The sequence below is a fragment of the Gasterosteus aculeatus genome, chromosome 1 (assembly GCF_964276395.1).
Source record: "Gasterosteus aculeatus chromosome 1, fGasAcu3.hap1.1, whole genome shotgun sequence".
Classification (NCBI taxonomy): domain Eukaryota; kingdom Metazoa; phylum Chordata; class Actinopteri; order Perciformes; family Gasterosteidae; genus Gasterosteus; species Gasterosteus aculeatus.
Genome location: NC_135688.1, coordinates 27,843,911 through 27,864,111, shown reverse-complemented (window position 1 = coordinate 27,864,111; position 20,201 = coordinate 27,843,911). Strand labels below are relative to the sequence as shown.

At 46.7% G+C, this 20,201-nt stretch overlaps 2 protein-coding genes across 25 annotated transcripts in view; one reads left to right on the top strand and one right to left on the bottom strand.

The window, feature by feature from the left end:
* Positions 1–19,305, top strand: part of tns1a (tensin 1a) — a 56,843-nt gene extending 37,538 nt beyond the window's left edge. For 11 of the 24 annotated variants that reach the window (XM_040173168.2, XM_040173149.2, XM_040173186.2 and 8 more), the window contains 18 exons: positions 6,833–8,512; positions 9,371–9,451; positions 9,746–9,909; positions 10,000–10,144; positions 12,973–13,047; positions 13,298–13,324; positions 13,525–13,603; positions 13,760–14,301; positions 14,392–14,478; positions 14,586–14,714; positions 14,802–14,897; positions 14,968–15,045; positions 15,168–15,239; positions 15,405–15,431; positions 15,772–15,940; positions 16,081–16,149; positions 16,231–16,260; positions 16,366–19,305. In XM_040173168.2, the coding sequence (XP_040029102.2) occupies positions 6,833–8,512; positions 9,371–9,451; positions 9,746–9,909; positions 10,000–10,144; positions 12,973–13,047; positions 13,298–13,324; positions 13,525–13,603; positions 13,760–14,301; positions 14,392–14,478; positions 14,586–14,714; positions 14,802–14,897; positions 14,968–15,045; positions 15,168–15,239; positions 15,405–15,431; positions 15,772–15,940; positions 16,081–16,149; positions 16,231–16,260; positions 16,366–16,495 (3,680 nt within the window). In that variant the 3' untranslated portion in view covers positions 16,496–19,305. The remainder of the gene's footprint in view (positions 1–6,832; positions 8,513–9,370; positions 9,452–9,745; positions 9,910–9,999; positions 10,145–12,972; positions 13,048–13,297; positions 13,325–13,524; positions 13,604–13,759; positions 14,302–14,391; positions 14,479–14,585; positions 14,715–14,801; positions 14,898–14,967; positions 15,046–15,167; positions 15,240–15,404; positions 15,432–15,771; positions 15,941–16,080; positions 16,150–16,230; positions 16,261–16,365) is intronic. The other 13 variants (XM_040173240.2, XM_040173212.2, XM_078101197.1 and 10 more) reach the window with 8 other exon arrangements.
* On the bottom strand, positions 10,274–12,139 carry LOC120817255 (putative C-type lectin domain family 20 member A). The gene has a single exon (XM_040173253.2). It carries the CDS (start codon positions 11,311–11,313, stop codon positions 10,522–10,524), a length of 792 nt encoding a protein of 263 aa, XP_040029187.2. The 5' UTR covers positions 11,314–12,139; the 3' UTR covers positions 10,274–10,521.
* Positions 19,306–20,201: the final 896 nt, after the last annotated feature.

Sequence of the window (20,201 nt, the reverse complement as noted above, 5' to 3'; positions counted from 1 at the left end):
TGAGTAGCTCAAAGGTTTTGGGATTTTCTCGAGGAACTTTCTCTATTTAGAAACATCTTACTACTTCAAACTGCATGTAACATAAAGCAAATTTGACAAAATAATAGTTAAATGGCAAAATGTAAATCTTTTGACAGAACTAAATGACTTGAGTATAAGTTTTTTGTTCCTTTGGTGCACAGACACGAGTCTATTTGTCTGTTTATTGTGTTTCCATGTCAACACTACTACATCCTGTGTGTTTGGCACCCATGTGGTATAAAATGAGTCATGAAGAGAGCAATTTGTGCGTGGAACATTTTATGAGCAGACTACAATTTGGGTGTACCAAAACTATTAGGGACCACGGTTGGTAACTAACATCCACGCGGGACAGCTCAGTGGCTGAGAATCTGTAGAGCGCCATTCCAGGGTGAGGAGAACGCAAAGAAAAGGTACTAACAACTGACGAAACATCTGCTCTACACATAAGCTTGAGATCATTTTTTCTGCTTTAAACCACATTGTAATTGATTTTTTTACATTATTTTATATATGCAGCCCTCAAAGACTCGCTCCTAACTTTTCTTCGGAACACATTTTCTATGCTGTTTATCTTATCTTCTCAAACTTGGTACATCGGGGCTTTAGGAGAACTTTGCACACTAAAAGTAGCCTTCAGAATTCCGCGGAAATGGAGAGCAGTCGGGTATTTTAAAAGCCCTCGGTGTGTGTTTAATGAGCACATAAAGCTTCTAGTTAGACCTCTTGCTGACAGCACGGTGAGCTAAAGCGGCAGGTTCAAATCCCAGGCCTGGAAACCCTGCTGAGCCAGCCCTCATCTCTTAATGCCTCCATTCTCCTGCTGTCTGTCTAGATGTTCCCATATGGCTTTTTCTCCAGAAGCTAGAAGGTTTCTGTCCCTGCGTTAAACGCACAACGCTCTCAGAAGAGGCAGAGAAGTAGGCAGCGGGCAGACGCACTTTTATGAGAGCTACTGATCCTCGTGAGTAAAAGACAGATGGATAGACCGATGCACAGTGAACCGGCCCGCCAGTCAGGAGAAAGCCAGTCGCACAGAGGCCCCGACGGGATCCTCTTTGGGCTTTATTAGCTTTTTTGCATATGATCAAGAAAATGATAACCTTTTCGAGAGCAGCAAATTGGCAGCAGCATGGTGGTTGAATTCAAAGGTTCCCAATGGAATGTTCTTACAAACAAAGAAACGTATTTGTATCCTTGAGGTTGAATGCTGTCTTCTAGTTTAATATGTGTAATTGTGCAGTTTCTTCTTTACCTTTTCCCCTTTACTTCGTCACATTTGATGCAAAATTTCTTTGCACATAACCACCACAACAAACTAAAATTGCACTTACTACTCATTCAGGTTTATCTAAACATTCCCAAATGAATGTCCCAAACAGCTCCACCTGACATTTCCTCTCTCGCAGAGTGAGAAGAGTCAACATGAGTCATACGTGGAGTTCAGCTGGTTGTCAGTCAGATTTGTTTTTATGACAGACACTCAGATGACAGACAGGAGGATGGATGACATCATCCTGTAAGCAATCGGGGAGGCAGACACTAATGCAGTCACGTCATGTTACCTTTAGCTGTGACAGCTGGACACTCAATGACAGATAAGAGGCAGACATGGAAAGTGGAAACAAGCAACAATTTTCCTTGTGCCAGGCACTGTTACACTAACCATGACACCTATTTCAATGATGGAATGTCACATTGACCCTTGATAGGGTGTATAGCTACTTCCCCCTCATGCACTGCTGCAAAGACATCAAGAGCTTATCTGCAGCCTCAACGTAGTTCTTTATTAACAGCTGTAAAATAGTTTGATTTCTTTTGTTCTGGAATTAAAAGTTAGTAAATGAGCAGATTTCTACAATGCAAACTGCAGCATTGACCTCAAATCAGTTCAAATGGCTAAATAAAGGTATGTTTGGATCTCCAATCTGTCACTCACACACACCCACACACACCACACATCTTTTAGACAAGTCAGTCAGCTGTCAATCAAACTCAGTCACCCACCTCTGGCATGCAGACTAGCCGTCGTCACGGTGATATGAAAACTGTGAGGGTGAATGTCACATCCTGCGGAGAGAAACCTGATGAGGGGTAATAATTGTACATAGAGTCTGCAACCGAGTGAAAAGTTACATTGTAGAGTTTTTTTCCGGATAAAATGTCCATCTTAAGCTCTTAAATCTCATTCTGAAACTGTAGACAGACACTCTTTGCTTGTTCATGAAAATTATGTCAGAGGTGAATAACTGCAGAGCTCACATGCCGAAATTCTCTGAACTGCAAATAAACGTTCTGGCACAGGTCCACCTTCCACTCTAAATAGCTCTATTTGTAAATGTCTCTATGCGTAGGCATGCATATATGCACTTAGAAACACACATGAAATCTCACACCATATGCAATAAAGCTATGATTGCAGACCTCCTTCCTAAGTGGGTGAGAGACTCACCATGGGACGACTTAATGATGCGTGTGAATGTTAGATGGTCATGAAGTATCGAGCTCATCTTTAAGTTTCAACCTGCCCTGAACACTTGCTATTCACAGAATTCATGGAAAAAATTTGCACAGAAACCTCAGAGAATATTTGGTCGTGGCCGTTATCCTTTCAGAATTTGCTCTTTGAATTTCAGGATCTTTTTACTTTCTACAATCGCCGTTCCAGCCAGATGGGTTTGTATTGACAGAGAGGGAAATAATTAATAAGTCACTTTCTAATGCGAGATGTCATGTGCATAAACCACTTTAACATAAATGGAACCATAAGTGGTTTATGCTTTTCTTCCATGAGGGGAATGATTCTTGTTCCACTTCTGATGTCCCACGTTCCGTGCTAAACAAACAAAGGTTTATAAACCAAGAGTGGAGGCTATATATGTCCATGGAGCCCATTCAGTTACAGCCATGTTCTCATTGCTTTATAGGTGCGTTGACAAATGCGCCGCCTCAATCACCCTGCCCTGTTCATCTCAAAAGAACTAACCATGTATACCACATTCCAGCTGGTGCATTTCATACAGCAATAACAGTGGTTGTTGCACACAGTCTATTTATAATAAACCATCAGCCGCAGATGTTTAAATGGCTTTTTAATGGCCTCAAAGGCTGCAACGTGGCAGTCAGGCACTCAGGAGAACACTTAAGAGAATACAGACATGTGTGTGTCTGTGAGAGCACCTGTCGCATGAGAGCATACGGAGAATGGACAGGTGGAAGTGTCAGTGAGTGGGAGTTCCTGTGTGCATTTCTGCGCCAGAGGGAGAGAGAGGAAGGGGCCATCGTGCTCAATTGTTGAAAGGAGCCAGTTTAAATGCTAAATGTTGTTGTAATTTTGTTCCAACTCAAGTTTCAAATTCAAGTTTTTCTTTTCAGCACTGCGTAAAAGTGCTGATGAATGAGTAGCGGTAAATGTGGCTTTGTCCTTTGAAGCAGAGAGAATGGCATGTTTGTTACGCCCCAGTCTAGGGGTGCCTAAGGTGCAACATGAATAGGCCCCAATCTTCCCCGTCTCCCAAATAGCCACACACACTTTAAGTTTGTATAGGGGATATTTATTGAAAAAAAGCTCTAGGTTGAGAAAAACCCAGTATTTTGAGGCAAAGACAAACCACGGCTTCGCCGTTGCCCATCCCCAATATAACAAACAAACCAAAAAACGAACCTAGCTAGAAAATAAGACGCTGACCTACCAAAACAAAGGAGAAAAATAATGACATCAGTCTTACCTACCTAACTACTTTAAAACAGGAGAAAACCAACTCAAAAGAAAAACAGAATACTTATTCAGCTTCACGGTATGCTACAAGTGGCTGGTTGGAAGAGGAGGAGGACGAGGGTTGTGCTCTGCTGCTGTTCTCCCCTGCTCTGGTCTGCTCTGCCTCGGACGCCATCTTGGCTTCCATTATATGCCGGCTGCAGCCAATCACAGGACGGGTGGGAGACCGTCCACCAATCCCCGCCTGGTGGTGGCACATCCCTGTTTGAATAAAGAAACCAGAAAGACACCAAAAGAAACCCACAAACACTACACAGATGACCCCAGTCATAACAGTTACACTGGCCAGTAGGAAACAAGTTGTAAGCTATTTGCGTTGGCCGAGCCTCGGGGACTCATCTCATCTGGGGGGCTGCTGCAGCTATTTACTGACACCAGAAGAAAGCTATTTGTTCTATTCAGATGGACAGCAGGTGACGCAGAGCCATTCTATGTTTTTGGTTCTTACTTTGTTCATACCTGCATTATTTTACACAATCCTCCTCTCCGTTCTTATGGAAAATGAAATGCTCCAATCTCCAACTTTGGTAGCACTTTCAAGCAGACCATTGATCCTCTTTATGGGTGATTGCATCATACAACCAATAGCTCTAAAAGGAGCTACTGAGCTGTTTTCATGGTTGTTTGAAATGAAACACTGGGTCCCTGTAGGTTTGAGCTCTGTTAGTCACCTCAGCCGGAGAGGGAACTCTTTAAACTCCAGTCCAGCTTACCTAATCGTAGTTACGAGCTTCTGCCGACTACTCACCTGCAATGAGAATGTGGGGAAATGTAAAGGTTACCTGGCAACTCTTGTTTAGTCAGTTCCTTTGCTTAGTCAAGAGGATCCCACCCAAGTGGCAGGTCTCCGAGGATCCCACCCAAGTGGCAGGTCTCCGAGAGAGAAGATAATCATGAAGGTTTTTAAGTTGGCCACAATCACTCTGGAGACATTCCTACTTTACCAACGAGCCACTCATTGATCAAAATAACAATTCTTGCAACTGATTCAAACTGATTGGTCAAAGATACTTTTTTGGAGATGGTGAAAATTTGGAAAGGTTATTTTATTGGATTTAATTGACTTGAAATAACAGTGTGTGCCACCCTGATTTGACCTTGGGGCGGAGTCAACCAACAGCTGGAAAGAGTGTCAGCCTGGCCGACTTGAGTTGTCACAGAGCACTAAAATATCGTCTTTTATGAACGAGAACAAGGCCATTGTCTATTTTGTTAAAGGTCAGAGAAAGAGAGGGGGGGGGGGGGGGGGGGCAAGACAGACGAAACTCAGCATGGTGGAAATTGTAAATACAGTTTACCGAATATTATTTACATTAAAGTTTCTTTAAAACGGCCTGCAGTGAAAGCTTCTCCTGCAACAAAAGCCTGCTAGACAGGGGAGGGCATGGGGATGGCCCTGTGTGAGGGGATCCCCTCTGATGACATCACCAGGCAAGGGCAAGGCCAACAGATGGCGGGGGGTGGAACTACGTGGCTTTACATGAAGCTGAGATGTGGTGCTGTCGGCGGTAGAGCCCCTCCCCCGCTGCCGGGAACCGTCATGGATCATCGCAGCGCCAGCTCACCCCTTTCGGCAGCTCTGGTGGTTGTTGGCCCCTCCTCGCTGGAGAGAAGCACATTTTGGGGGGACGAGAAGACGGCAGGGAGTATGAGACAGGAAGCTCCTTGAGTTCCGTGACTGAGAGGCTACAGAGGAACTCAAATGTAGCTTTGTGATTGCAATATAATTGGCAGAAGAATGAGAAGAGTTTTCCAAGGTTTTACCTAAATTACAGGTAAGGAAAATGTTTCCACTAAATTTGATACTGTAATATTGAGACATAATTCAAAGTCATAGTATCTTAAATAAATATATCAGATGTCCAGGATATATTTAATGGAAGCTGACAGTGCTGACAAAAAAGAAATATAACTGAAATACACTTTTTTCGAGGTTAAATAAAACTTATGTATCAAAATATTGTTCATTAGGTTTTAACTTAAGTCAACTTCCTCACAAATTAAACCTAAACTAAAACAAAACGTAACACTAAACCTCACAGTTTACTCTCACTATGTTAATCCTTGTATCATCATTAAAAAAACCACTGGACAAAACTGTTTACAACTTCCTCGCCTGTCCTCTCCTTCTTGTTGCTACCGTGAGTTGTTTTGAAATAGCTGCGGTCCGAGTGATTCACCATCTGTCCCCGGGGGTCGCTCCTTTTGGAATACACCACGAACGAGCCGGCCGTGGTCATGTACATGTCATGTATCACTTTGCAAATGTATACTGAATACAGGAAAACAGTACAGGTGTATTACCTTCTCAAGTGTTTTCATCTAAGCAAGTATAGTGATTTACAGTTTGAAATGGTTCCCCGGCCTGTAATTGAAGTACCCGTTGTGCGTGAATTACAGTGCCGTACCTGACCTCTGTTTTTTCGTTACATGTGCGACATTAGTTGTGCTGCATTTTATTTGCTTCAAAATTTTTAAAGTGTGGTATTTCTTTCTTCTTCTTTCACGGTTGCACTTTGACTCACCAAAAATAACTTTCAAAAGTCCTATTGATGGTTCTGTTATTGTAAACAAAAGGTGCATTAATTGATTTCGCCGAGAAGGAGCAATAACACATTCATTTAGCCTGCGAACCAATTCAGTGGATGATTTGATTGGGCAACATGACAGTTGGACTTTGCCAGCATGACTCAGCTGCCGGAAGACTTAAAGACCCCCAGTTCAGCTTTGGTCATTCAAAGCTGCCGTTCAGCTCTCCTCTTTGGCTCGCACGAACCAGCTGTTTCCGTGTGTTGCACAGGAGCCGACCCAGCTCACGTCACACTATGTGGGCCTGCACTGACGCAACATCACAGGGGCTTTAGCACAGCCAATTGGCTATTAATAGAGCTGGAAGGGCAGTGTTGCTGGATTTCGCTACGAAGACAAGATGTTTCAAATCGTCTAGAAAAATGTTCTACTCACCATTGTTGCGGAGGCCGTGTACATGGAACTACAACGGTTTTACTATAAGTCTCTTTCCATCTTTTTCAGATGTTGTTCACACCCAAGGGCCACTTGATGGAAGCCTATATGCCCGGGTCCGCAAGAAAGACTCTCTGGAGGGAGTTGTCACCATCAACGGCCTCCCAGTCCGTGAAAACCCCTTGACCAATGCCGAAAACCCGTCACAACACCCCAGTCACCCCCTCCAAACCACTGACCAAACCCTCCCCGTGACAGGCCACGCCTCCCTCCCCGCCGTCGACCACACCCTCTCCGTGAGCAGCGACTCTGGCAACTCCACCGCGTCCGTCAAGACCGATCGCACCGATGAGCACAGCCAGTCCGTGCACGGTGCGGTGAACCACAACAACCCGACAGCGGCCCACCCAGCGCTCAGCCCGCAGGAGAAAAGAGAGCTCCACCAGCTTCTCAGTGGCCTCGAAGCACAAACCCACCAACGGCAAGCCTACCTGTCCACGTCCACCAGTCCGGGAGGAGGTATTCGACACCTGGTCCCAGCACAGGTGCACGTCAACGGGGGCCACACCAGGCTTGTTGCCGCCCCTTCCTCAGAGGAGCGTGAGACGGAAATTTTAGACGACGAGCTGCCGAATAGCCAAGAGGGCAACAGCGTGGACAGCTTGGGCACGCTCTCATCCCTCGAGGGCCAGGCGACGCCTGCTGACCTCTACTACCAATCGCAGACGGCCACCAGCAGGCAGAACGACGGGCCCTACCTTGAAAGAGTTGTTGTCGGGGAAAAGTTGAGCGAGATGCCCGTCCACGGAGTACAAACGCCCACAGCGTTGCAAGACAGGTCTGTGGACTCTGCATCGCCACAGGGGGGATACAACAACTACCAGAACGGAGGGGGGATTTACCATACACAGTCTTTTGGGAATCCGCCAGATGGCAGTCCTGAGGCCAACCCTAAACTGATGCCCCGGGCCCCAGAGAGGAGCACCAGTAGCCGCGAGGCTGTTCAAAGAGGTCTCAACACCTGGCACCAATATAGCCTCCCAGATGATCCCTTTGGCCCTCCCCTTCAGTCAACCCATAGCCTGCCCCACTTCCCCACCTCAGCCTCGCAGCGGGACATTGAGCAGTCCATTGAGGCGCTCAACATGCTCATGCTCGACCTAGACCCTATCAACTCCCACATGTCCAAGTCCCACAGTGCGCCTCCTGGCGAGGACAGCCTCAGTTTGTCCCAGGCGCCCTTCTCGCAGACCCTTGCAAGACCTTCCTACCAAGCAGACTCTGCCATTCACTGCTACAACAACACCGGGTCCGTCAGCAACTCCTTTCATCAGCCCCTGTGGTCGACTGGGAGACCGGTGCACAACCAGAGCCCCCTCATGGAGTCCCCGGGCTATTCTCCCCAGAGGTCCAACGAAGGCTACCAACACCAAAACATCACCCCAACGCAAACCCCGGAGCCCTTCTTGCACACACGCCAAGCAGCACACCATCACCCCACAGATGCCTCCCCTACTTTCAACCAGCAGGTGGCAGTGAAGCCTGTGAACTCTTACCTGGGAGGCAGGGTTTCCACCTCTCCGGAACCGCAGGGCTCGTCTCCTTTTCCTGGCTACAGTGCCTCTTCCTCTCCTCTCCAAGCACTCACCCCACAGCCAAAAGAAACGTCTTCTTCATCCTTGCCCAGAGAACAAGAGGCAGAGGAGGAGAAGCTTAACTTGGAGGGGCTGGTAGCTCACCGCATCGCCGGTAAGGCTACTAGTTTTTGTCTGGGATCAGTTGGATGAAGAGCAGGATGCGAGTGACAGTGATGTCCCTTTAACAGCAATAGGTCCAGACGTTGCGTACATTTTGGCTAGCTACAAATCTAAAACATGTCTCATTTCAGGTATATTCTCTTATTTTAGCACTATGACATTAATGGAAATTAAAAATGATCTAAGTCCTTCAATACGCTTGGAAAGCAATTATGCAACTATATTTTAAATCATCTCTGTGTTCTGGGTAGAATGTGAGCATCCAAAGATGATGAACACAGCTGACTCCATTGGACACCGTACGGAATTCAGTGTCAACGTCAGCTACAGGCACTTTTAGTCTCACACGGTGCAGCTTTCAGTAGGTTCTGTTACCGATTTGTCATCAGAGGATTGACCTGTAGTCATAAAATGAGCTCTTCAGCTGAGAGTGGCGATGGGATGAGAATAGCCGAGCCGTTAGAGGATACAGCTTCCATGCATTGTCCACATCCATATTTACATTCATGGGGAAGCATGCGGATGCTCTAAGGCGCCATCCAGTGGAGCACATCATCTTATTTTAAACAACTTTTCACCATGAAATAATCATCAACACTATGAAACTCTATTATTTGGTCAATGCACTGTGGTCACCTCATTTGACAGATTTCGTTTCATTTTCTCTTTACTTTCATTTCTGTTCTTATATTTCTTCTGCTTTTCTGTTCAATCCATCTCTCTGCTGTATGGACTACCCTCCCCACCACTTGCTTCCACCACTGCACCACTCTCACCTTCCTCCTCCACCTTCCTCCTCCACCTCCTGCTCCCCATCCACCCACCCTGATCTCCCTCTCCCGGGAGCCAGAGTACAACGCTCGTATTCGGGGCATCAGTGAAAGCATGACATCGCAACACTCTGACCGCCATCGCTCCTTTTCCTTCTCTGGTTTGTCCACTTTCCCTCGCTTTTATTTTCTGGGTTTGGGTCATTTTTCCCGACATTGGTAGAATCTTTCTACCCACCACGACCATTTATTCAGATTCTTATCACCTTTCATTAATTTCCCACTTCACTTCTTGATATTCTGTCTCTGTCTCTCCCTATTAAATACACCTAAACGTGTAATTACATAAAGAAGCTTAAGAAACATTGTTTGGTATTTTAGCAAAGTATATACCAGGGTGTCTCTCAAGCAATAAAACAAGCCAAATACCTCTTGAAATCCTTGTTTTTTCGCAGGGGTTCGGTCCAGAGGAATGACCCCAGAAGTGACGCAGGAGACGGGTCGACGTCGGACCACCAGCGAGGGACAGTACCAGAGCAGCCATGATAACACGGCGATGGCGGATTCATCGGACTTTGCCCACAATCTGGCCCTCAACCCGGGAGGACGACCCAGAGAGGTCAGCATAAAACAAAACAAACAAAAAGTATATTTCCTTTTTTGACCAAACTTTCCCATGACCCACCTGTCCCCTCGTCACCTCTTCCAGGGTCTCATGCACAGCTACCGGGAGGCGTTTGAGGACGACGAGGCGGACGGGTTTGACAACATTCCCGCCTTTGGAGGTGGTGGTGAGAATTCCCCCCAGACCCCCAGCTTCCCTGTGTCGCCACAGACTCCTTACTTCAACATGTGTAGGTTCACCCCGCCTGCAGACAGAGAGCTCTCCCGAACCTTCTCAATGCGTTATTCACTTTTGGCTTATTTCAAACAAATGCAAAAAAATATTAAGTATGAAAAGAAAGAAAGAACAGAATTACCAATTGAGATCAACAAAAAAAATATTTATTATATGACTTTGTCTTTTTTTATACAATTTATATTGTTAGGACAATATTTGAACATAAAGACAAAATTATTGGAATACGACCCCAAAAACCCACGATCACACCAAAAAGAGAAAAGGAACCCATCTGCTTTAAACTAAGTAAATATGTGGTTGTAAGAGCACACTCGTTCAAATAAACAGTCAAAAATGCAATCTTGTTGTAACTAAAACAAATGAGGTCCCTCAGTAACAGATAAAATGGAGTCTCTCCGCACAATCAAAAGCCTCCCACTCTCCGTCATTTCCTGTGTCACTGTAATTCCCCATTGGCTCCACCGCGGCGTTGTCGATCTGCTCCCCTCCCGTAACCCGAAGGGCTCCGCACTTCCGGCTGACTTGGGGACACTCGGGCCTCCCCCCTGGTCCCCAGGCCTCGTAACTCAGCGGCTGCCTGTCCACCCACAGCCAGTCACCGGCGAGGAAACGCAGACCGGTCCACACCCGCGCCGTGGTCTTGTTCTTACCCAGCTCCTTCCGCATGAGCAACGTCTCCGTGTCCGACGCCACACTGGCGAGGTCGCCGTGATGCTCCCTGCAGTGCTCCAGCGCTTCCTCCCAAGTCTTCCTCACCCTCACCACGACTGCTTTGTAGCACAAGAAGGTTGATTCATCCGTCCCCATTGCATTGTGCCACTTGTTGTCACGGATTTGGCCGTGGCCGTCTTCTGGTCCATTACCGGGCTGGTTCTCATTCCAGAAAAATGTGGACACCTGCCCTCCTCCTGACCACGTCCACTTCTCATGGTCCGTGGAGTTCCTTACCAGTCCTATCCACAAGTACTTGGCCGTGGTGCCGGGGACCAACTGAACACGCTTAAAGTCGTACTCGTGGCTGACGGGCGCCAGGTCCGTGTAATGCTCCCGGCAGTACCCCTGAGCGTTGGTCCAGCTCTTCCCCTCGTTAATGTAGACGTACTTGGCAAACGTTGCGGACAAGCTCAGCAGGAGCAGGAAGCGGCGGGAGGTTTGCTCCATCGCTGTCTCGTGGTGTAGATGGAGAGAGTGAGTCCTGCGGCACAGTGAAGGTGCAGAGCGGCGCTGGAGACAAACATGCTGCAGGGAGGTCCCTTATAGTGTTTTGAATAGGGCGGGCCTTCTCATTCAGTCATGTCATGGGGCGACAGCTCATTTCTCATCACTAGCCAGAGATACACTACAAAAATGTGTGTTAACGAAACTCATTATATGGTGAAAAGCAGCAGGTTTTGATGGGTCTGAGTTAAGTTTTGGAGACATACAGATTTAAAGAACATTAATGTTTTGACAACCCTCAAAAGAAAATCTCAGGCAAAACTAGAAGTCTGTGGTCCGAACGCAAAGCAGGTGTGTGCAAATCTTATTTTTGAATAACAAGCCCATGGAGTGTTTCCATTGTTACGCTTTTCTTGAAAAAGCAAACTACGAGGGGAACCTAAAGAGGCGAGACTGTGAAGGAGAATGATTTACATATTCTCCCTCAACTTGCTCTCTTGCATCTTTTGCATCGCCTTTCTTCTCTGTTCATCCCAGATGTGTATAGTTAATCAAACAGATAGACGGACTGTAGTTGAATTGAAGTCCAGCGAGTGTCGTACAACATTGAATCCACAATCTGACACGGTTGGGTTTTGTGGAAAAAGAGCCCAGCCGAATCACAAATATGTCCAGGGGCTCAGACGGAGGAGCATCTAGAGTGATCAGCGGGTTCTTCTCCTGCAGTCGGTCCTGAACGCACACAGCTGTTGCAGTAAGAATCTGCTCTGTGGCACGAGACTTTATATCGCCCTCATCCCTCTCCAGGCCCCCCGAAGTGAGGCATCCCACTCATGCCATTGACCCGGCTTCCATTGTGTGTGGAGGATTAATGAAAGTGAAGAGTTCATTTCCAAAATGGTGGATGTCCAGGAACCGGAATCTAAAGGATCTAGTCTTTATAAAGATGCAATTTATTTCCATTAGTTCAGTGTTTAGATTCCTCACTGACGGCATCTTTTTGGGAAATGACTCTTGTTTTTCTTCAGACTTTCATGTATCTCTTCTGCCTCACGTGGCAGCAATATTTCAACCTCATCTTCATCCTCATCTCTTCACAATCTAACTCCGATCCGACGCACATGCCTTTTCATTACTGGATACTTGTGTTGTGGATGAATGCTCATCCTTCCAACTCATTCAGCTGCAGGACCATGATTACTAATTTCAACTCCCGCGGTCACACCACCATATGCATACATTCTACGTGTTGTGCAATCGGAGCCACAATTAATGACTGTACATATGGGGATTTTTCTAGAGTTTGGCATCTGTTTTCTATCGCCTATGACCTTAAATTTTCTCATGCCATTGTTCCACTTGTTAAAGAGTTGCGCCGTGTCCTGGAGAAGTAAGCACATCTTGTTGCTTGTTGACCACTTGGAATAAGATACTTTATTCTAATTCTGCCTTGTGTGCAACCGAGTGCACCTCAAACATCTGCCATTAAACGCGTTTCCATTCGCCGTTGCATTGTGAAGTGAAGAATTGTGTTTTTTCATGCCTTACATCGGTTGTTTTACATCCTTGCATGGCTTGTGTGGTCAATTATCATCTCATTGTCCTCTTTATTGGTTGTGTTTAATAGTTTAACTTCCATTACATCTCTCTTTTCCCCTGCAGCTCGCTCCCCTCCAGGTTGGACAAAGACTCCTCTGTCAGCTCTGGGCCTGAAGTCTCATCATCTTGGCGCATCAGGTCAGTTTACACGCATTAAATATCATTTATTCCTCCTTTTTGTTGATTTGTAACATCCTTAAAGCTACTTAAGAGGACTGAAAGGTCCAGTGGAAAATATTAAGAAGCTTTATAACTCCTGGAAATGCTTCCACTAAATGCTAACAGCTAACACAGACCCAGTTTCGCTGCGCGCTCACACATGTCCTCCTTGTCTCCTCCTCCTCCACACGTCTCCTTTTCTCTGGCTTTCTCTTCTTCTTGCTGTCAGACTCTGATTCTAACGATGGAGAGCAAGGTAACAACATTTTTGTGGCGTTATACTGGGAAGCGTTTCCTTTCCCGATTGTTCTGCATCCCCGCTCTCCTCACAATGTTTCTTCTGGAACTTTTTGTTCGGTTCCAACTGCCTCCCATTTGTTTCTGAATAACAAATACTAAATGGCCCTTGAGTTGAGATTGACTGTATTTGTCCATGTGATGCTTTGTGATATTTAGACAATCGCAGTTTTGGGGATTTCAGAGCGCAACCATTCAACACTCTCTCTTCTAGCAGTCCCGTCCACAGTGCTGATGGGTGAGTGGGAAAAAATGCAACTTTAATGACTAATCAACAGTTAGACATGAGAAGATGAGCTTCATTTCAGATTAAAGTCAGAATGGACAGATGTTTATTGTGCATTGGGACGCTGTAGTAAATGTTCACGGATGAAAAAAGAACACTTGTGTGCAGGAGGAGGATTGGTTCTTCGCCGCACAGTCCCGTCCCTTCCTACCCCTACAGACCCGCCTCCCCCGAGGGCTCCCAGGTCAACATCATGGGCGTCCACACCGTCCCCGGGAGCCCCAACACCCTCCACCGCACAGTGGCCACCAACACGCCGCCGAGCCCCGCCCTGCAGAGACGCCTGGGCCAAGCCAGCCCCTCGCTGGGCAGAATGCCTCCTCCGGCCGGCGTCCCTTCCAGCCCTCTGATTGGCCGAAACGCAAAGACGGCGGCGGGCGGCGTGCCCCCCAGCCCCCTGATGGGCCGTCGGATGGCGGCGAGCGGCCACAGCACACCGGACGAGCTGGGAGCCGCTTCCCGTCAAGGGAGCGCCCAACCTCCCTCCACGCCCGCCTTCCCCGTCTCCCCGCAGCTGCCGGAGAAGAGGCACATGTCCAGCGGAGACGCCGAGAGGACGGACATCAAGAACCCGACGCCGGCCAGCGGGGTCAGCGCGCCGAACCTGTCCGGCACGCAGACACTCCCCGAGGCCTCAAAGTCCATATACGGTGACATGAAGACACGTGACACGGCAGTCCGGCTCTCTGGAATGTTTGTGTCCTCTCCAGTTCTCACGTCCTTGTCTCGTTGTTCCGCAGACGGTTATCCAGACATCAAGATGAACGTCAAGTTTGTCCAGGACACCTCCAAGTTCTGGTACAAGCCGGACATCACCAGAGAGCAGGGTGGGGGACCAACCAGCGCTTTGAATTTATTGATCATGAAACATCTCTTCCTCCCCTTCGTGACCTCCTCTTTTTGTTCTGCCCCTTTTGGTCTGTCCCTCATTCAGCCATCAACGTGTTGAAGGACAGGGAGCCCGGCGCGTTCGTCATAAGGGACAGCCATTCCTTCAGAGGAGCGTACGGGTTGGCCATGAAGGTAGCCTGCCCGCCACCAACCCTCCAACAGAACAAAAAAGGTAAGAAAAGCAAGTATGACGGTTTTAATTTGAAACACAATATTTAAGATTTGAGGGTTTTTTTTCCAATCTATAAATGTTTTCCAGTTGGTGACATGACTAACGAGCTGGTGAGGCACTTCCTGATTGAGACGAGCCCCAAAGGCGTCCGCCTGAAGGGTTGTCCCAACGAACCCTACTTTGGTGAGTCTGTCGCCTCGCTCTACAGCTCAGCGTCCGACGTCAAATTGACAAAATGTCTCTGTGTTGGTAGGTTGTCTTTCCGCTCTGGTGTACCAGCACTCGATGACTCCGCTGGCTCTGCCCTGCAAGCTGATGATCCCCGCCAAAGGTCAGCGGCCCCCTCTCACCCACCTCAACGCCACTGCAATTTTTTATCGCGTTCATCTGTTTGTCTACGTCTGACACAAACGATCCTTCCTACTCGTCTCTATTCTGATCCGTCACTCACAGACCCAAACGAAGAGGCGCTGGAGCTCGTCACTCCTACCGATGCAGTTGTTGAACTTCTGAAGCAGGGAGCAGGTAAGCGCCACTGTAATTCAATTCACCTATTCACCTGTTCACAGGGTCACAAGTTAATTCAAAAATGAAATTAAACAATCTGTGAAAAACAGAAAAACGGAAGTTCTATACCTACTTTTATTGATGAATATATTGATTTCACACATTGTCACGCTTACCTTACAGTTCAGAAGGTCCCAGAGGACGCCCACGGTAAATGCTCGTCTGCATTGCTCCGCTCCATCGTGCACGCTGACTGAATGTGGTGAAGCTTGCTCTCACACAAACAAGTGCCTTCATAAACTTAATCCTCCATTTTTAATCAGCGCCCTAAAATAATCCGTCACATTACATTTGAAATTTGCATGCAGCAGGATTAATTGAGAGTCCCAGTCAATATATTGTGGATTCAAGCACTCCAGTGCATGAAAAAGTTAACCACACAAATGTCTCCGCAGTAGGCCCTGCATCTCCTTCCCCTCACATTGAGCTGCATGCACGCTGTCCTCCTCTGCTATTCTTCTCACAGTGCCTTTGTGTTGTTATCCTCTAGCGTGCAACGTTCTCTACATCAACTCCGTGGACATGGAGTCTCTCACGGGGCCTCAGGCCATTGCCAAGGCGATCAGTCAGACGCTGGCCACCAACCCTCTGCCCGTCGCGACCACCGTGCACTTCAAAGTGTCCACGCAGGGCATCACGCTCACCGACAGTCAGAGGAAGTGAGTCGCCACCTGCAGCAACCGCATCGACTCAAAGATTCAAGATTCATTCACAACCACGTCAACAAATCAGATCAAAACGAGTGCACAAATGCGCGTAATAACTACGATGTGTTTGCCGTTCATTCCTCGCGCTGCAGACTTTTCTTCCGGCGACACTATCCCATCAACACGGTGACCTACTGCGACACTGACCCCCAGGACAGAAAGTAAGAAACTCCTCAAGACCCGCCCGACTTTTTCACTGTTTCGTTTAACGCAACAAAGAAACATTTATTTTCTTCCAACAGATGGGGGAAAGAAGGAGGTGGCTCAGTGAGGTATGTTTGTAGCTCACGTAAATAGATATATAACTTTATTATTTCAGGTCATTGTGATTGTAGACTATCAGAAATATTTTTATTTTATGTTTTTCATCCCGCTAGGCTGTTTGGCTTCGTGGCGAGGAAACAAGGAAGCACAACAGACAATGTCAGCCACCTGTTCGCTGAGCTGGACCCCGATCAGCCCGCCTCCGCCATCGTCAGCTTCGCCTCCAAAATGATGAGGCGGTGAAGCCCACGCCGTCCGAATGGCAGAGGCCATTTTCAAATCTTTTTTCCGCCAGGAAATGAAGTTCTTTTTATTTATTTTTTAGTTTCCCCTTAGTTTGTTTCCGTTTCCCTTCTCTCCCCTTTTCTCTCTGCCTTGCTGGTTTGTCTCGACTTTGGACATTTTTGGACGAGTCTCTACTTGAGGGATTTGGTGTGGATCCAGAGTGGCTCCGGTGGAAGTGTGCCGTGGGACTGTGAACGTGACAAACGTGGAGGCCGTTGAAGGGAGGAAATGTACCAACAGGGGAACCTGTACTAGAATAAAGGCTAGTTAAAGACTGAAGGAACAATGCAAAGTTCAGTCGAGGAACACGAAAGGACCTGTGTGTTTCAGGGTTTTCCTTTGTCGATTTAATTGATTGATTTACCAAAGGTAGTTGTACGAAAGACGTAGCTATTAAGCCATTATTATTTCCTCTTTTCAAAAGACGAAGTCTCGAACAACAAAAGAAAAAAAAAAGAAAAGAAATACAGTTTCTTCTTGAATTTGTCTTCAGGAAAAAAGTTGGCCTTAATGGCTTTTAGGAAAACAGTGTCTGAAGACGTTATGCATGTTAGCTTGATCTGTAAGCTTGGTTCTTCCACCTTCCACAGAAATCATTGTGAACTCCTTGGAGTGGTCATTTCTCGGGTCTGTTGTGTGTTGGAAAGGGCTCTGCAGTAAAACAAAGACTGATTTTAACTGCGCATAGCAAACCAGACTTTCAAAAAAAAAAAAAAAAATAGAAAAGCCACGCTAAAGGACCGCACCGCGTGTCGATGCACACTCGCATCACTCTCTCTCTCTCTCGCTCACCTCCAAAACTCGCCCGTTGGATTCCTGCCATCACTAAGCTCCTGATAGCATGGCAGTCGGAGAGAGGAGGGCCGTTCGGCCACATGGTGGCGCCGCTCCTTCAGGCTTGGGCCCTCTCCCCCAGAGCGTCGCGTCGACTTGCCCGTCGCCAACCGCTTGCAGTAGTGGATCTGTTGATAGACGCTGCCATTAAAACACACTGGAAATCACCAGGGACTGGCCCGACCACCTGGACCTATGCACTGTTCTTTATGCATGTTGCACCCTCCATCATAGCTCCATCCAACATCACTGAAAACATTCTATGCTCTGTGCTAAAAATGACTGTAAAACCTTCAGGCAAGTCCACTGAGGTTGTATGACTTGTCAAAGACTGCATGAAATAGACAACATTTTTGTACTCTTCTCAGAGTCCTGAGGATAATTAGACAACCCGTTGTTGAAGTAGTCACATGATGGCGAGATGCTATATTTTTACTTTCTTTATGTTTGGTTCATTTGAGCCGGGGTTACCTTTCACTGAATCGAGGACTGTTCGGTCCTTGTTTTTCCTTCTGTCAAAATTTACATTTAGATACCTTTTAAGGGCAAAGAAGTAGAAAAAAAGGAGTTTCCACACTGTGCGCAATATGCCTGCTTGTTGAATACGTCCTCAACCATTCACAATAAGCTAAGGAAAATTGATACAAATGTACATAGATATACTACTTTGAAAGGTGACATAGCGAAAAAGTATTTATTTTTGTTGCTTTGGTCCCTCATGATTACTCATATATACATATATTGTACAGTAAAGAAGATTACCTAATGGGTTGAGAGAAAAAAAAGATATACTTATTTTGGCTAAAGATTTCAAAGTCTGACGATTTTGAAACGTGTTTGAATATATGGTGTACATTACTTTGTACATGTACATGTTTGTTTTGGGCTCGTCATGTTTTGTTTTTCTTCATGTTTGCGTTCTCTCAGAACGAGGAAGGGCATGGATGAGATAGAAGCGTCTGATTTGCATGGACAGAAGCATTTGAGTGTATTTCCGCCGCAGGAACGAGCTCTTAGAAGCAAATGCGTTGTAGCTGATAGATTATGTCGATTTTAGAAAAAGGGAAGCACGAAAAAGTTCAGAAGCCAACCTCAAATGCAATATGAAAAACAGCCCGTATGCACCCATGACAGTTCCATTTATCATTTTGCCAAAGATTCAAACAGTTGATGCTGCATTTTGTCTTTTTTTAGGTTGAACCGCCGCTCCACCTTTGTGTTCCACGCTTTCCACACTTCGGTCAGTTTTAGGAGCAGATTTAAGAACGCATGTCGTTGGTCATGGAACCGAGAACGAGGGGCCCTTGTGTTTGCACGGCGGGACCTTCCGCTGCAGATGACTTTAAATCAATTGTTTGGTTTTTTTACTGACGTCTCAATGTTCCAGAAATGGGCCGAACGCGAACTACTTGGTAGCGTGTAAACAAAGCTGTTCGACGGGTTTCACTGAAGCTCCACAGCTGCAGCGCCGTCAGACTGTCAAAGGTGTCCTCTCTCGAAAAAGTCACTGATTTATTTATTCTTATTTATTCTTATTTCTTCTATAAATCTTAGCAGTTTTAATGGTCAGTGTCAAAGAAACGGAGGAACGTGCGCTTCTTTGAAAGCAGAGAGGTACGTTGCACCTACACCGACTACGAACGAGTAGCTTTGTGGCAATTTTAGTCATTTTGAGAAGAGAAAGAAAAAATGAACAAAATAAAAAATCTAAAATTTCATTTTACCTTTTGGCTTTGGGTCAAAAGTTACCTTGTTTCAGTGAAAAAGAAGAGACTTGTGACCCCGATGTACCGATGGGACTTGTATGAATGTGATACTATGAATGTACAAAAGGGTCTCGGATTTTGTTTGCGCTTTTCATTTTCATTATATTGTCATGGCTAACCTGTTCCTAAGGAGAAAAAAAAAACATTAAAGCAATACAGTTACATCAAGCCATGTGGGTGTTTTGTGACTCGATGGATGGCTTTCATAGCGTCTTGATGGTTTGGAGGCCAAACGTTTGTTCGACAGCGTTCCTTCTCCAAACGTCCGCCTGAATCTCTCAACCTCGTTAGATTCAATACGAGACACCTTGGGGAAGTTCATTTAAGGAGCTGCTGCCCCCCGACTCCCCCACGTGCGTCTCCCTCAGAGAGGAAGTGCTTCAGACAAATCAACATGTGGCACGATTGAAAGCCGAAACTTCTCAAATGAAACCACTTTGCATTAAACGGCACACGTGACCGTTTGTTCACCCGCCGCCCTCCTCACCTTTAACTTCCCGACCCGTTATTCCACACAAAGTGATAGCAGGTGTGCGGGACTGTGGCCGAGCTACTCTGGTAAATCCAGTAGCTCGGCCTTGTTTGTTTGCTCGGTGTTCGATGGCCGGGCCCCGCCACGCCTGAGACCGCCGAGCGTCACAGGCCCGGGAGCCCCGAGACAGGCCGTGAAGAAATACAATCAGAAGTTTTGTGTGGTTCTCAAGGCAGCAGACAGTGTTCAAACTCCCAAATATGCATGACACACTTCCCCCTGACAAATGACATACGCGCGTTACGAGCTGTAAGGGAGGGTTTCTCACCACGGGCCTCGTGGGGCTCTTGGCCCAGCGCATAGACGCTTCCGCATTTACGTTCGTATGTTGGACAGATGCAGAGGTAACGGGCTGTCGGCCGGCATTTGATTCCACGCCTTTTAAAAGAGCGACGAGATCTCATCGACGGCAAAAGGTTTCTTTAACAAGTGATCCCACTGTGCTGAGAATGAGTGCAGCCTTTCAATAAAACCCAAATGGAGGGAAAAAAATAAAGCAACCGCCACACAGAATCTGTCGGGGAAATGAAAA

What these genes read in the sequence shown, in the direction of transcription:
- LOC120817255 (XM_040173253.2), bottom strand. Translation starts at nt 11,313, where the DNA reads ATGGAGCAAACCTCCCGCCGCTTCCTGCTCCTGCTGAGCTTGTCCGCA.